Source organism: Eschrichtius robustus, chromosome 1 (genome assembly GCF_028021215.1).
Source record: "Eschrichtius robustus isolate mEscRob2 chromosome 1, mEscRob2.pri, whole genome shotgun sequence".
Classification (NCBI taxonomy): Eukaryota; Metazoa; Chordata; class Mammalia; order Artiodactyla; family Eschrichtiidae; genus Eschrichtius; species Eschrichtius robustus.
Window position 1 is genome coordinate 14,129,425 of NC_090824.1, and position 17,468 is coordinate 14,146,892.

The 17,468-nt window shown below is 42.6% G+C and overlaps 1 protein-coding gene across 13 annotated transcripts in view; it reads right to left on the minus strand.

Annotated features, from left to right (window-relative positions):
* TDP1 (tyrosyl-DNA phosphodiesterase 1) overlaps window positions 1–17,468 on the minus strand; it is a 75,258-nt gene that overhangs the window by 38,283 nt on the left and 19,507 nt on the right. For 8 of the 13 annotated variants that reach the window (XM_068541647.1, XM_068541665.1, XM_068541656.1 and 5 more), the window contains 7 exons: window positions 13,853–13,945; window positions 9,793–9,960; window positions 9,257–9,335; window positions 6,977–7,159; window positions 6,309–6,357; window positions 4,244–4,310; window positions 2,609–2,716 (listed from right to left, as the gene is read on the minus strand). In XM_068541647.1, the coding sequence (XP_068397748.1) occupies window positions 2,609–2,716; window positions 4,244–4,310; window positions 6,309–6,357; window positions 6,977–7,159; window positions 9,257–9,335; window positions 9,793–9,960; window positions 13,853–13,945 (747 nt within the window). The remainder of the gene's footprint in view (window positions 1–2,608; window positions 2,717–4,243; window positions 4,311–6,308; window positions 6,358–6,976; window positions 7,160–9,256; window positions 9,336–9,792; window positions 9,961–13,852; window positions 13,946–17,468) is intronic. The other 5 variants (XR_011073665.1, XM_068541753.1, XM_068541744.1 and 2 more) reach the window with 1 other exon arrangement.

Genomic DNA, 17,468 nt, shown 5'->3' on the forward strand with positions numbered 1-17,468 from the left:
ACTCGAGACTCCAGGCTGCGGGCTGGCCCTATGGATTCTGGACTTTGAAGCTCCCACAATCACGAGTCAATTCCTTAAAATAAAAATACCTCTCTGTGTATCTCATCTACTGGTTCCATTTCTCTGGAGAACCCTGACTAACACGGCAGCGCGAGAGGAATCGTCCCTCCCTTCCCAGGACCCAATATTTCCATTTCCATCCTACAGGCCAGCCCTCCAAACAGCCTCTCCTCTCCTTTATCCCTGGGTCTCCGGCACCAGGATTTCCATCTCTAGTAACCCTCAAAGACCCACAGCGAGCACTCTTACATAGAAGACTTCGACACTAACATCTTGGAGGAAAAGTCTACCCAACGGCAGGAGGGGAGTAAAAGAGATCACTTCTGATCACTCCGTGTGGATAAAAGGTGAGCTGCACGCTTTTGAATGCTTAATTTCTTGGGGCACCTGTTTTCTCAGCCAAAAAACCCATGATGCTAGACAAGACCACTTTTCCCCAATAATTGATATGTTTCTTTATATTGCTCTGACCCTATTTTGAGAAAAAACATTCTGCTAATAGTTAAGAGGATTTTAACCAAAGTTGGAAGAATAGCCTTCAAATTCAATTCAACATTCCTGCAAAATGGTATGATTTCAGTAAGAGCATTGATGAGTATAAAAACATAATATAATGGGTAGAGAATCTGTCAGATCTGATTGAGGGAAATGACACATCATTTCAGGTACTCAACACAGAGCAAAACAACAAGCTTTGTAATAAAGTAGCCCTTGGGATGTATGACGGCCTACCACTCCGCAATGCTTCCAATGGTAGCGTTGTAGAATCAGAAGCAAGTAGATAATTTCATTGCGTCCTATTGATTCATCAGCATATACAGGAAGCAAAGGTCACACACAGCATCAGGATGTGACAGAACCGGTAATAAAAGCCAGGTTTTTCTCCTTGCAACTTAGTAAGCCGGTTTAACAGACAGTTACTCAGCACATAGGTGAGCTGACACTGAAATGTGGTCTCTGAATATCCAGGTCCCTTGGGAGGCTGTTCAAGGATCCACGTTAGGCCCAAATTCATGTTTTTGTTGGTTAACTTCGTAGAAGACTGGGTAGTATTATAACTTAATTTCTCATCACTTGAATTCAGGAATACTGGTAATGATCTAGCTTTCTCAAGTGTGTTTTATTTAAAATACACTTGGGGGAGGAAGTAACAATCTCCCACTCACCAAGGCCCAAACTCCTCACCCACAGAGGGGTCACACGGCCTCCACGCCTCCGCTCTCCCTGGCACTTCTTATCTGTCTCAGGCAATGACTTCTCCACCCAGGGGATCTACAGTTCAGGTCTCATACTCAGGTAACCTACTCTTCACAGGCAGAAGTTTCTCTTTTTACAGGCACGCAGCAAAGAGAAGGGCACTAATTCCCCTGGCCATCCTTCACAGCCTTGAGGGCAGAGCTTGAACAAGTGTAATGACAGCTCTCATGTCATGGGCTGATATGTCTCCAGCACTGGGCTCTGTCATTTAACTCTCACAATAACCCCCAAAGGCAGCCATCAGTTTTCCCATTTTATACAACAGGAAAGAGCCTCAGGTTAAATAAATTTCCCAAGTTCACAGAGCTAGTAAATAACAGAATAGTCCAATCTTTAGGACTCGAGAGTATGCTTTCCCATTGTGCTATGGCTCCTCAGAAACGTCTGGGAAGCCCTCTCTCACATCTAACCTCCACCACTAACACTGTTTAGTCTCGGACCCGTATCCGGAGCCAGGGGCAAAGGTTAGCCACTAATTTCCGTAAACTGGGAAAGTAACTTGGTTGCTTCTAAGTGGCTCTTTGGTTGAAAAGTGTGTTCATGAAAGCTTTTAAACTTCTGTTTAAAAGTTTGTTCATCATTAAAGAAATAATTCTGCTCTGTGATACCTTAATTAGTTGCTACTGGCATCAACTGTGTTATTAAATTATGAAGAGATGCCTAACGGTCTCTGTTCAGACTAGAAGCCAGGAACTAAAGCTCTAGTCTAGCTCTATTTTACAGCTTGTTATAAAAACAGACACAAAAATGCTAATAGGTAGGGACTTTCTTATAGGGGGTGACAAAAATAATCTAAAATTGGATTATTGTGATGGTTTCATAATTCTGTGAATATACTAAATCATTAAATTGCAGACTTCAAACTGGTGAATTTTACAGTACGTTAATTATATCTTAATAAAGATGTTTAAAAAAAACACAGAGATTTGATTGCTCAAGTTTCACTTATCTAAGAAGAAAATAATTAAGGGATATTAATTTTACCATGTTATTCTTCTTCTGTATTTGCCTAATTCCTATTTCTGAAGTATTAAATACAGAAGTAAACACAAACTTTGTGCAAACCGTGTAAACATGTACGTTTATAAGTAAAATCAGGCAATGACCCCTCTTCCAAGGGATGCATGACGTGGGCCTGCTTTAAACAAGGCTCATATGAGACACACACGTACACACAGAAAACTAATGACAATCCACAAAGTCACTTTCTGGAACCCTATTCCGTGCTCTTAGCAGGAGTTACAAATACACTTTAACAACTCCTCCCATCAGGAATGTAAGAACTACGTACCTTGTGACAAGGAACCACGCAAGTTGACTGAAGTCTGGAGAGGGTCTCATATATGTCTTAATATGTGGCATGGCATGGCTGCGGCCTGACGTGTCGGCTGACCATTTGCTAGTGACGGGAAAGACACACATCACTAATTAGAAAATGTAAATTGGTCATAGTCCTAGTATGAGGAAACAGTCTCAAAAGCAAAATCCTATCATCTAAAGAACAGTGAGTACCTCGTTCTCTGTGATATGACCTGTGATATCTCCTTAAACTGTATTCAGCTAACAGCACAACACATGTTCATTTTAGAATGTAGGTACGTACAAGAAAAACTTTCCACCACCTACAAAAAGCACTGTAACCTTTCGTATGGCCTTCCCATCTTGTTATCAATACACATACATACACATACATATCATTTCTATTGTGCTTTTAACCGCATGTATGCACATCTGGTCTCCTTGAAAGCAGGAACTGTGCTCCCGGAGCACGTTACGGAGTACAAGAGGCTCACCAAATGCTTGTTGAAAGAATAAAATACAAAATGGGAAAAACACAAACAGTATGAATATCAAAATGGAATGTTGAAAGGCAGGGGAATAATTCAGAAACATTCCAGTCAAATGCTGATATTCATATATCTGAGTTTGGTTTCTAAGTTTCCAACATTTTTAGGACTAAGGTTCCATGGGAAAAAAATGACCTATATTATGAAGCAACAATCCTTACTTATGAATATAAGAGGACGGTCCCTCAAGAAAACAGATTGCCTGCAAGAGTAAAATCAGGATTAGGTAGATTCGTTATTAGATTGTTACATTCACTTGTATGAAGACAATACTGAAAGGAGTTCAATTTTCAAAAATGTCCTCTGCAAAACCAAACATCTCCAAAGAAAGCATTAAAGAAAGGCTCCAGGATGAATGGCATACTGAATTAGACTGAAAGCTTTTTTTTTTTTTTTTTGGCCTCACTGCACTGCACATGGGATCTTAGTTCCCCGACCAGGGACTGAACCCGGGCCCTCGGCAGTGAAAGTGTGGAGTCCTAACCACTGGACTGCCAGGGAACTCCCAGACTAAAAGCTACAAAAATGTAATTTGCCTTCGTTTCTGGCGTCCAGCAAAATGAATGCTTGTTGAAGCAAGTATGAAACTAGAACTGGCCTAGAACACGCAGGATGTGCAGCCACTGCAGCCAGAAGAGGACGTGGGACACCCCGCTCACCTGAACACTCGGCCATTTGCTAACTGTTACAACAAGCCAAAGGCCACCCCGTGCCCTGGAGAGAGTGGCGTGGATTCTTCCCTCGGTAAGCCTGTGGTTTCACAGCGTATGAATGTGTAGACAGAAGGATGACATATTTTGGAAATATGGATGAAAACGCTGCTTATGTAAATTCGAAACTTCACAACATGTTCTTTTATTTACCTTTTTCTCTGTATGCCAATATTTGACTCTTTGGTATTAAAAACCATTTCCAAGAAATGTTTAGAACCTTGTTTTAAATGATTTCTATCACTAACATATGCAGATGAAAAATATAGCTATATTATATAAGGTTCTTTTTTTAAAAAAAATCAGACTGACAAATAACATTATTTTACCCTAAAGAAGCAAAGGCAGCATTCTAAACCTATTACTTACTGAAAATAGGAATGGAGCCAATTCTGTTTCTCCGCCGTCTGGATGCTATAGGGAAGAGAGCCCCCAGCTTTTAAAATAAGAAAAATAAAATAAACAAATGAAAATTACTGACTATAATTTGAGGATCCTTCGTTAAGAAGAAAATCTACAGCAAACAGTTGGAAGGTAAAAGAAAACCACTACTTATTTCATCTTATGGAATAGTTCTTTGAAAGAAAATGGCTAAACAAACCTGCATTGGGTTTGCTCTCTCAGTGGGGTTTCCTTTCTTAGGTATGCATGTCAAACAGTAAATGTTTACTATCTGAATAGAAAAAGGTATTTAATCACTGGGGTGGTAGTGGTGGTGGAAATTTAACATCTATAATAGCACAGATCTGAAATGTTAGGAAAGACCAGAGAATGAATCTCTGCCCATCCTGCTGTCCTCATGCAGGTGAGACACCCTTAGCCACATTTTGCAAGATGAGGTCTGGTGCACCTGTTTTTTGCCCAAGACCAGGACACTTGGGGGAGGGCACACTAGGATAAAAACTTGGTTCTCCTGCCTCCTTCACCTTTTACACTGATATTTCCAAACAGACTTTGTCCTAGCTACACAGATTCTTACAAATGAAATAAAAGGATCACTAAATTAAAATGTTCAGTAAACAGTTACATTTTTAAAAAGGAATTCTAAAAGCCATAGTTCTACAAAGAGAACAAAGATGCAGTTCCAAGTGGAAACACAATTAGTAGCCAATTTTTGTTCCTCTTTGAAAGGAAAAAAGTTCACTATAGATTCATCAGTGACTTACCAAACACGTTAGAACTTCTCCATAATAATCTATATCCAAAGAGGGCTTTAAATTTCTGACATATCGAATAAGGCATGTTGTATCTCCCACTGCAAATTAACTAAGAACATAGCTGAGGTTTCAAGGACCAGTTACACAATAGCTTTATTGAAAATATCAAGTTCTTCCCTACTAAAAAACATGCTTTGAATGGATCTAGCCTATTAGAAGTACAGAAAGGAGGGGAAAAAAAAAAAAAAAAAAAAGCAGCCAAACAAACCAGAAAATCACCATGTCCCTGAGTCTCAGTGAAATAATTTTAGCTTGCCGTTAAAAAGGAACAAATGGGCTAATACACTCCAAACCCTACTGAGATTTTCCTGGCAGGGTCACATGTAGTTTGATAAGCAATGAATGGACTAAGCTGGTCTAATTCAGAGCACTCTGCTTCCAGCCATAAGCAAATGCCAATCAGACTTCCCCTTTTTCCAAGGCATTACCCTGTTTGGGTTTCTGGATAATACCTCCTTAATGCACTATCTGGGAGGCTGCTGAATTCTAAATAAGTTTAGTGCCCAGCACTGACATAAGGGAAATAGAGGAAAAGACGGAAAGATGTCTACAAAACAGTCCTAGGATTTACAGATGAAGCTCTTGCAAGACGAGATATATCAACTGGGTTATACCAAAGGTTTCATCTCAGTATTCAGCGTAAGTTCCGGACCTTCAATATCATCTGTATCTGGGATTCAAATCTGGAAGAACCACACAGTACTTCGGGCAGGGGGGATGCGGGGAGAGAGAGGTCGGAGAAAGGTATGACACACAGCTGTAGGGGAAGCTGGTTTTATCCGGACATCTTGTCTGGACAACCAATCTGCTGGTGGCAGAAGTGAGAACAATCTTACTGGTAAAAATATCAATCACTCAGAGCATTATTGTGAGGATTAAACAACACACAAGCTGCCCAACTGCATGGGATCATCTTTGGAACACAGCACTGCTCAATATTACCTACTTTCATGATCCTTATCTAGTTAAGAGAGAATAATCTCTAAATTTCTAACCAACACTTTTCTGGTCTCAAGGAGGAAGGCATTTTTATTACTTGTTTAAAAAAGTTTACCAGGGCCATGTATAACTGAATCACTTTGCTGTACACCTGAAACTAACACAACATTGTAAATCAACTATATCCCAGTAAAATTAAAAAAGAAAAAGTTTACCAGGGCATTTATGAAATATACACACACAAAAAATACAATCGGGACAGTTTCCCCAACAATTACCTGGATATCCTTCTAAGCTGGTTCGCACGTTTTCCACTGAAGGATATATCTAAAAAAAAAAAAACAAAACACTTGGAATGTACCACGTTGAAGAACTATTTGTTAAAAGGAATGAAGATTCGTTTTTAAGAAAATGAAAATCTCAATTAGAAATACCTAAAAGACTTAGAAAATGTACTTTAAATTTTAAACAAGTTCCCATCTTCCTGAAAAAAATTAAACTTCTAGTAATTAAACTACAGAAAGCATTTATAGTCAATGAAAGAAAATTACATTTCCATTTGAGTATTTTTTTTCCCCCTGAAATGACAAATTAACACAGAATTGAATGCAAAATTATTAATTCAAAGGTCTCTAAATTAATAATGCTTTTAATTCTGCTGGCAATGATTTATCAAGTATTTTTTCCCTTGGCTTGACGACCTGAAGGAAGGAATGGAGAATTCGCCGTCTAGTCTGCGGCTGAGATGGAGCTCTGAACAAACCAGCAAGCTCCCAGCACCGAATGATATTAGGGCCACTTGATTACAAATGACTATGCTAATGTACTGCTGTTCCCATCCCCAAACCACGGAATGAAACATCTCTCTATGACAAAGAGGACTTACTTGATTCTTCTCCTGGACCAGAGGATAAGAACGGTGACCTCAAGGAGGAGAAGCACTCACCAGATGAAGAGGAACAGTACTTCCTGGGGTCCTGCTTTCCTTGCCCGGTGTCACCAAGCTCTCTTTAAACTCAGAACACAACCATTTTGATTCATCGGCCCCCATGGAGCCAACGCTTGAGAACTGACCTACTATAGGCCAGGACTCTGCTTTAGGTATGGATGAGGCACGCTCTTTCAGAAGCTGTGAGAGAATAAAAACGAATGCTACCGTCACTCCAAACACGTGAACAGAAATGCTGTGACAACTCAGAACACGGTTTTCCGCCCTTGGAATGCCTCGTTCACAAGGAAAGGCTGAAAATATTAGCGACCAAGTTCATACCCATGGGTAGTTTTTTTTTCCTTCTTTGGGAAATATTTTTAAATACTGAAGATACTTTATTTTAATGGAGTAAGTGGACACAAGTATTCTTCTTCCAAAATTCTTTGATTTGTACTAAAAGCAAAAAGAGATTAAAAAAAATAAAAAGAAGACCCATTCTAGTAGCGATGTCAGATAAAGCACCAAACCTGCCATACGAAATTAGATTTCTGCCTTGAAGTTGCAATGGTTTAACATACCTAAACAATACTAGGAGGTCAAGCTATTGTATATTTTGACTCGTTATCATTTGAAAGAGGTTTAACTCTTGGGATCTAGGCAGCTGTGAGGCTCTGTAAATAAAAGGGAATATATTTACATATAGATACATACTACCATAAGCACTGCAGAAGACTGACCTGCATTTCCTGCTTTGTCTGATATTTACGCAAAGCTGCAGAAACAATTCAGAAAATACTGGGAAATTTTATCCATTTAAAGACGTACCGAGGGTCTTCCTAGAGGCTGGAGATGGCAACAACAACAAAAAGCCTCAGTTCCTGCCCCAGTGGAGCTCATATTCTGATGGATGTATTGTTTACTTTATACGTACTATTTTCCTTACCACAGAGTAGGCATTACGATTTATAAACGCACTTCCCCAAAGAGCCCAAATAGTTCTCAACTTCCACCCTGGGTGCAGCATGGCATAGGAAACAGGACTGAGCCAACAACAGGACTCGGCTCCTATTTTGGGCTATTCTGGGCTCAGTCCTTGATCAGGTACATGGCCCTAGCCAAGGCCCTGGGCTTCTCTTTACACCTCAGTGGAACAGACGTCTGATCACCCATCTTCCTTGGAACGCAGCTATGATGCAACACGGGTTCCTGACAGTGGAAAGTGGCCGCAAACTCTAAGATGCTACTCTGCTTCCAGTAAGACTGGGATGCTGCACGATATGGGCCATCACCGGGCCGTTCTGAACCACCGGCCCACAGGCTAATACACACCAGTGCTTACCCAACACTCAGCACGTGCCTTGCATTCATTTCCTCATTTAATCCTTACGCAATTCTGTGAGGGAAGGACTGTTGTTATGCCCATTTTATGGATGTCAAGAGGGGTTAAGGAGCAAGTCAAGGTCACATGGCTTGTAACCAGGTCAGGATCTGGCCCCCGGTGTGGGTATCCGCCCACAAAGCTGTGCACTTAGCCAGTAGGTGGGACCCTCTCCTCCCCAGGTCAAGACAGAAAGATGGTGGCTTCGAGACCTTGCCCGCTTTCAGCTGTGGTCTCACTTACAAAAGGAAATTAAAGTGAAAAGTTGTCATTGGCCGGGTGGAATTCTCACACAACATAAATAATTTATGGAAAAAGAGGGGCTTTTAAGAAAGCCCCTTTAAGGAATTTACTAAGGTCGATAAACTGACTCCTAGAGAGAGGTGGAGAAAACTTTAAGCTTTAACTTGCTGGTTGTTTAGTTTTGTTAAAGACCTTTCTTGGCTTATTTTCATACCAGCAGCAAATGTCATTGTCATAATTACAGTTCTCAGGGCAATGGTTTAGCAAACAAAACACATCATAGCTCAGCTGTAGTCTTCACTCAACACTATTTTCTGTTCTGTGTTGAATTTGTGTTAAAAATCCTTGATGTGCTGATCAAAAGCTATAATACTTACATGAATAAAAAATCTCTAACTATCTTTATTACAAGAAATAAAAAAACTAAAAATCCTCCACGTACTTTTGCCATGTAGAATCGTTAACTCTACACCTATAAATGAGGCAAAATGTTAAAATACAAGTAATTACTGGAAACTATAATTAGACAATCAATTATCAAGTGCCTACTATTTGCCCAGAATTGTGCTAGAGATACTATGAAGCTGCCTTCAAAATATACCAATTGTAAATGAAAAAGGACAGAACATACATTAAATTTTTAAAAAATGGTAAAATAGTAAAAATTCTGTTACCTTCCTAAGCCTAAAATGTCCCCAGTTATCTTTTTGATTTCCTTGAAAGCGTCCCGGGGTTGAGCCAATAAGGTAAACACTAAAAAGATATAAAGCACAAGTTACAGAACATAGTGATTTGTGGACTCCCCAAATCACAAAATATGCATGAAAACTAACATTAAGCAAGAAATATTCTAAGAGCCAACCCACTTTCTTGAGATGCCTCTTCAGAGGAGTAACTGACACTTAAAATCATTTCTGAGCACATCAAGTAATGGTGGGACACCCATGGGGTATAAGGTACCAGGCAAAGAGCTCAGCAATTTTAACAGAAAGCTCTCCGGCTGGGATGGGAGGGGTGGGGTGGTGGCACTCAGGTGAGGGGCAAGATCTCCCGGCCTCCACTTCAGTGCCTGAGGACCAGGAGGTGCAGACAGTGACAGGCCCTGCTCTCATCACGTCCCGAAGGACAGCCATCTCCTGCCGGGCCCCTGTGTTCCAGACCTCACATGGCGTTCAAGGTAAGCACCCCAAGTTGCTAAGAGGCCACGTACTTTGTTTCTGAGAGGTCGTGCTCCTGGATGGTATCTATCCACTCCTTGAGGGGAGCGGCATTATAAGCCATCAAGTAGCTGATGAGGTCAGCTTTAAAGTGTGTGGTTGATTCTCCAGATCTGTGGGTCCCATGGACTATTCGTGGGTACAAGGGGCTCAACCATATTCTGGAATGGAAAAAAAAATATAACCTTTAACAGTCAGAAGCACAGCTGACCACATTGGTACCTCTGTATTGATTAGGCACTCACCCTAAGGAAGAGGTGAATTCTCACTACCTCTCTCCACATGGTAGGTAAGGTCACCCTTATAAAACATGAAACAAATCTGACGGCACCACTCCAATGGTTCCCATCATATTCAGAATTATTTTTGAAAACCTCACTGTGAATTTAAGACCCAGTAAGACCTGGCCTCTGCCCGCCTCTCCCAACTCAGTCTCTCCATGCTCCCTCCTTCATTCACGCACCTTCCTTATTCCCCCTCGCACCTCTACATCATTTTTAAAGACTTGATGACAACAGTTAAGTGCTCTACTCCTAATTGCTATAGCAACTCCACACCACCAGCAGTAACCCCAGCAAGGTTCTGCCCATGCCTACGTCAATGTAGCTCTTTAACCAAGTGGAAAATAAAAGTTATCTAAGAAAAAATGTATGTGCAAATATGTTTTCAATAAACAAACTCACTTTCATACATAACATATGGGATATATATAATCCCACATCTGGTGTCTGGAATGAATATAGACCACATTTAGTCATGTTACATTAACACTAACCTCAGACTTTAAAATAATTCAGTAAAAAAACTTTAAAGACATCTTTCATCAATTTTTTGTCAGTGTACTTTGCCAAAACTTCTATATCATACCCACAAATGGCAAACAACCACAGCTAAACCCAGTCCTTCTGTGAACTGGTCCCTCGTAGATTACAAAGAAGTATGGCTTCAAACTTCTTGTGCTGTTTCTTCAACAGCAAAATCAGATTAACAGTCCTGCCTCACCAAGGCGCCCACGAGGTAATGAACAGGGTCTAACTTAAAGCAGCCTCAGCAAGTACGAGCTGTGTCTGCCTTTTCCCCCTTCTTGGGTTATTTCCACCACACTTCTACCCAACAAGCCAAAAGAGAAACTGCCCAATTCCTCTTTCACCCAGCAGCCCTCCAAGGAGACTAGTAAGAGGCAGGCCGTCAGGGCAGGAAGGATCCAGAACCACGAGGATCCCGGCTGTGCGTCTTGTGAACTCTGTACATGTTTCTAGCAGGGTGGCAAGTCACACCTTCCCTTCCCACCTCGAGGTGACCCCTCGCATGAGGGGTTATACTTGCGACCAGGATGGGAGTCCAGGCTCTGGACCTGGATCTGCTTCTACCTGGCTGTGTCATTCTGGGCAAGCTCGGTGACCCCTCTGGGCCTCCCTCTGACCTTGTGCGTGTAACACGACCATGTCGGGCTGGCTGGCTAAGGTCTCTCCTCCCAGTAGCAACTCGGAGCCCACAGGGTGAGTGGGGCTCCTCCTGGATTAGAGGTCCACTCACGAGAGTAGTTCTGGATGAGGAACATGACAGACGACGACTTTCTAAACCAGGATACCAAGATGTGAGGCGTTTTTAACATTTCATAAAATAAGAAGAGAGGGCTTCCCTGGTGGCGCAGTGGTTGAGAATCTGCCTGCCAATGCAGGGGACACGGGTTCGAGCCCTGGTCTGGGAAGATCCCACATGCCACGGAGCAACTGGGCCCGTGAGCCACAATTACTGAGCCTGCGCTTCTGGAGCTTGTGCTCCGCAACAAGACAGGCCGCGATGGTGAGAGGCCTGCGCACCGCGATGAAGAGTGGTCCCCACTTGCCGCAACTAGAGAAAGCCCTCGCACAGAAACAAAGACTCAACGCAGTCATAAAAATAAATAAATAAATAAATAAAAGAACGTGAATTTCTTAAAAAAAAAAAATAAGAAGAGAAATCATCCGGGGCCAAATAATTTTAAAATTGAGAAATTAACAGGCAGACCAAGAAGCAGGTGAAAAGGATGGCTGGAACACATGTGGAGAAGGAAAGAATCAGCACAGCCATGACAGGCTGACTAGGAAATAGGATTACACAAAAAAACTACTTTTAAATATTGGGTTGGCCAAAAAGTCCGTTTGGGTTTTTCCAAAAGGTCTTACGGAAAAACCCGAACGAACTTTTTGGCCAAGCCAATATTTTAAGAAAGTTACAACCCACGACATGAAAGTATCAGACAGAGTAGAATCTAGACTAACCGTGAGATAACAGCACCTCCTATTCTGGGGTGGCCAGCAGAGGGAAGTTGGAGGTAGATTTCATACCCTTGGTACTTTGAGTTTTGAACCACGTGAAGTTACCTAGTCAATACATTTTTTAAAACATTTAAATTGAAAGTTTTTTTTAAATAAAGGAGAAAAATGAACACCCGAGCCATTTACCCTTAATCCCTTCCCCATAGTAGCCAACCCAGAGACGCCTAAGGAAACAGGCCTGGCTGCCTATAAGCTCAAGCTCCAGAGGACTAGAGGCTGTGGGTGGGATTCTTTGAGCCACAGGAGAGCCAACTCGATAAATCCCTTTAGCTACGTTAATTATTGTTCCCCCAAGAACAAGCTATGTTAATCTCACTTCCTTTTTAGATGGGGCTACATATGAGTCACGAGTCCCAGAATCCAAGCTAGCAGCTTAGAAGCTCGTGGGGCAGCAAAGACCTTGTTAACCGGAAGCTCGGTGGACCAAGAGCACTGCGGCTGAGTCTCTTAGAACAGTCCATCCCCGAGACCCTGAACCCATCGCAACAACGCTGCATTCTGAGAAGCGTACCTTAAGTGGGACACTTGGAAACTAGAACATGTTTATAGGAAAACCATTAGGCAGTGGGGACAGGGGATCAAGCCACCTGCTATGGTGGGGAAGGGGAGTGAAGAGAGGACGACACACACCTGGCTCAGGGAAAGGCTGTGTGAGGGAAGAGGCAGCTCTGGTGCTGCACGGCCCACTCAGGTCCAGCAGGCCCAGAGGATGGGGGCTGGGAGGCTCTCTGTCTCAGCTCAACTGAAGGTCTAACTTGGGCTCAGTCAGAGCCCCGGATTAGGGTTCTAGCCCAGGCTGGGCAATGGTATGAGCAAGGGAACGAGGAGGAGGATGCAGGGGAAGATACTCGAACCTTGAAAGGCTGAGTTCCTTCTAACACAGGAAGGCAGAGACGTGCAGAATAGCTTAAGTGAAAGAAAGCAAAATTAAGGCTGGTCATAATGAAGCCTTATCGGGAAGGAGAACAAAGGGTGAAACGATTTGAACAAGTCCCTAAAATCCCTAAAAATAAACCTAAACTTCTCGTAAGAGATCAAAACCTAGATCTGGCATATAGGCACCAAGGACAAAGGGTTAGTAATTTAAAAAAAAAAAAAAAAAAAAGCCATGAAAAACCTTCATGTTCAATTCTTTTGGAGATTCACAACCATGTTACAGGCTCCAAAAAGACAGCCGTTTAGATTTGTTTTATGGGAAACTAAACTGACCGGGGGTGAGGGGACATTTTTAGTGTATAATCAACCCCCAAGTTTTCTTTTGACACCTGCTGGGAAGTGGCAAGCAAAAGTGGGTGCAGGAATAAGTGAGGACCAAGAAAGTTATCAGGAGGGTCTTAATGGAAAAATAATAGGTTCAGACCTTTCATTTTTCATCCTCTTTCCTGCCTCAGATCCTTGGATCTACTTGGCTGTAGAGTGTATGTATGATGCCATTTTGTAAAAACTAGAAAAAAACTACGGTGTATAAATATGTATGTTTACAGGTATAATAAAGGCAGTTATGGATGATTAAGTGCTGAACGGTTAACACCGGCTACCTCAAGAGAGGAACTGGGGGGAGGTAGTAAAAGAATACTATCACTTTTTTTTGCATGTGTCTCTTTTCTATGCCGTAATTCTGGGTTTTTTCACAATTAAAAAACAGGAGAAAAAGAATAAATCGAATGTTCTCGCTTTTGACCTTTCTCAGCACACACAGTGACTACCAAGAAATGGCCGGAACCCTACAAACCCTTGTGTCTTCTGGTGCCAGTCAGCGTGAATGAGGTTGGAGGTGTGTATGACAACCCGGAGGCCTTCTTCGTACAGCAGTAGCATCATTTTCCTTTAAAAACAGAAAAAGGATCAAAAAGCATTAACAGCACTCTCATAATACCTTTCTAATGCAAATGCAATAGCTAAAGGAGTTCGTTAAACTCTGATTACAGTATCCCAACTTTGAACATTTAGTCTTCTTTTCTCCTATACATCATCGTTATCAGAGTCTGCTTAAGTGACAAGTGGAAAAGCACCTTCCAAAATGCTGAGTATTTGCTGGTATATGAACTTTTTGCTCCATCCCGTCCACGTGGCCAGTCCCGGCACTTTAAACCCCTCCCCACTGTAGCCTGGCTCCTTATTATCTGTTCAGCATCACCCATTACTATCAGGGACAACAGGAATCTTCCTGTCCAGTGTTTTCAGAGTATGGTCACAACCTCTTGCTACGCTGTGGCTGCCTAGCATTAAAAAAAAAAAACTGCAACAGAATAAATTAGAAACTCAAGAGTATACTGCATATATTTAAGTGCTGGTTCGTGACACTCTTGTTTCAGCACTTATCAGTACAGACACGTGCAGCAGACTGAAATGACAAACGCATTTCCTACTGTGGGTTGCAGTTTAAGTTTGAAAGATGCTTCATTTTCAAGAGACTGATCCTTCTTCATACTCTACAGACGCCAGACTTGTCACCAGCGTGTACCTGGGCTTGAGGTAAGTCTTCCCTTTTCTTCTCCCTTTACTCAAATCAGCCCTAGAGATTCCCTTCTTTCCCATGGGGCCTCCCCAGTCATCAGATTATTTCTCTTAGTTTAATTCCAGTGAGAGGGAGGGAACAGGACAGATAAGAGCTTTCCATCTGAAGCTGGAAGACCTAAGTACCAGTGTTCATCAGTTAGAAGCCATAGGACCCTACGTAAGTCATTTAATATCTCTGAGTCGTTCCATGTCCCCTGAGCCTCGGCTTCTCACTTGTGGCATGAAGGATCAACTCCGTGTTCACTTCATAGGGCTGATGTGAGAATGAAATGCAGTACGTGTTTTGTTAAATGTAAAACACTCCAGGTGTACATTCCCTCTACTGCTTCCATGCCTTGCTTTACTTTGCCATCTACTTTCGGATGATTCTTGGCCTCCCGATGGTTTTCTAATTATTTCAGGAACCTAAATTCTCTCTCCCCCAACTAGAGATTCATTCAAGGCAGTAACTCTGCCTTATTTCTATGGAGGCCAAAATGCTACTTAACGTTTACTGATGGAAGTCAGTTTACACGTGGGAAAAAAATGAACCACTGGTTCTCTCAAATAAACAACATCCCAAATACTATCTCGATAGAATGGGGTTATTAGCATTAAAAAATACAGAAAAGACTATACAAACACAGAATGAGATTTAGCTCTTGCCAGAATGAGAATTTAACCCAAGCTGGCAAATGGTAAATTAATGCAAAGCTGGAGAAATGACAGCTGTTGAGTCAATCTTCTTTCCATGTATGAGATGTGCTCCCTGAAATCTGAGCAAATTTACATACACAGTTGCCAAATTAGTAGTTGACTGTAATTAAGAATAAGCCAGTTATGAATTCATGATTTAACTTTTACAAATATTTCCATTAGTTAAGGCAGCAATTAACAGGAAAATCATGCACTAATGTCAGTGAATCCTATCAAACAGCATTGAGAACTAATCTAAGGGGAGTCATATTAATCTTTTCATAGCCAAAATGGCATGTCCCAATAAGATGAGAGCTAAAAATGGATAAAACATATAAAGAAATGAGGTCTTCCCTGAAGAATACTGACCTGCATATTATCTATTAAGCTATGGGGGTGGCAGAAGGGACATTTCCCCTATTTGAAGCTGTTCCTGCACAGGGGGAAGGCGAGCTAATGTCTGTGGAGCATTTACGTACCAGGCATTGCTTTAGAAGCCGCACAGAATGCTAGCACACTGAATCCCACCCGATCCAGAGAAGGCGCTATCATTCCCATTTTACAACTGCAGAATCCGTGGCTAGGACAGGTCATGGGGACTATCCAGCTCCCCACGTGAACCAGAAGCAGCGCTTATCTGGGTCACACATGTTGGATCCTCCTCTCACTGTGCACGGCTTCCCCTGGGCTGGACAGGGTCGCAGCTACTTCATGCTACTGGGGCAGGAGTGGGTCACATGGAGGGGAGGCCCTGCTACAGCCCGAAGAGGAGAGAGGCCCATCCTGCAGTCTGCTCCTGGCTGCACGGCCACATCTGACGCTTCCCTCCCGCTGTGGATTCTCAGGGCCGTGGGAGGTGCCTTTGCTTCCCGCTCTGGGGGCCACCAATAGAGCTTCAGCATGCTAAAGCACTATGAGATAAGCCCCGGGACTCACAGCATCCTGGAAGCAGGGATGCAGCTCGTTCACCGTCTCTAAGAGGACCACGAGGACCACGAGCTCCTGGAGGATGGAGCTGCATCTGGTCACTTCCAGATGCTCCGCAAGTAGTCACCACCAGCTGACGCAAGTGTGACCCCGGAGACTCCTTCAGAGTTACTGTGGCAGCTCCACTCTGTCGGGGGAGGGCGGGGGACACGTTCACACCTGTCACCAGGAGCTGGAAGGCTTTCCTTCTTTCCTAGCTCATGTGTTTGTCTTGCCTCTCTCACCCGAAGACTAAAAGCTGGAAGGACAAAAACCACTATGTCTCCAAACACTTTACATCCCCCCGAGCTGTGCTTCAAGAATGTAATAGATATTTAATGAATAACTCTTAGAACATTTTAAAATGAACAAGGGAAAGTAATTTCGAGGCATGAGTTCAATCTCCTACAAAATACTGGCATTTTAACAAAAAGTAAACCACACACACACTACAGAGTGGGGAAAGGGTCTATCATTACTTCCCTAGGCACTTTCAACTCTGAATGAGGAACTCTGCTGGGTTTAACCTGCAAAATGCATGTGTTGGAGGCGAAGGAAGAATAGACTTGCAAAGCGTGTGTGTGTGTGTGTGTGTGTGTGTGTGTGTGTGTGTGTGTGTGTGTGTGTGTGTGTGTGTGTGGTTTAACCTGCAAAATGCATGTGTTGGAGGCGAAGGAAGAATAGACTTGCAAAGCGTGTGTGTGTGTGTGTGTGTGTGTGTGTGTGTGTGTGTGTGTGTGTGTGTGTGGTTTAACCTGCAAAATGCATGTGTTGGAGGCGAAGGAAGAATAGACTTGCAAAGCGTGTGTGTGTGTGTGTGTGTGTGTGTGTGTGTGTGTGTGTGTGCGTGCGCGCGCGCGCGCGCCAAAGGAAACAGACTTAATTTTAGCAGTGAGGAAACAACAAAAGTAAATTAAGAACTTAAGCAAAAATAAACAGTTCTAGTCCTGTCTCCAACACTGGCTGGAGGAAAACTGCCTACCTACCTGGGGGCTCTAGTCTATAAAATGAAGACAAAGGACCAAGTAATTTTTTGAATAGCATTAAAAAAAAAAAAAAAAAGGATAGCCCCGCCCCCCTCAAATGCTACTGTGTCAGATCTGGGCCAGCCCAGCACTCAGTCCCTCCCCGGACCCAGGCTCTCCTATGACTCGCTAGCATATTAAGTGCAGTGTGAATACGCCCAA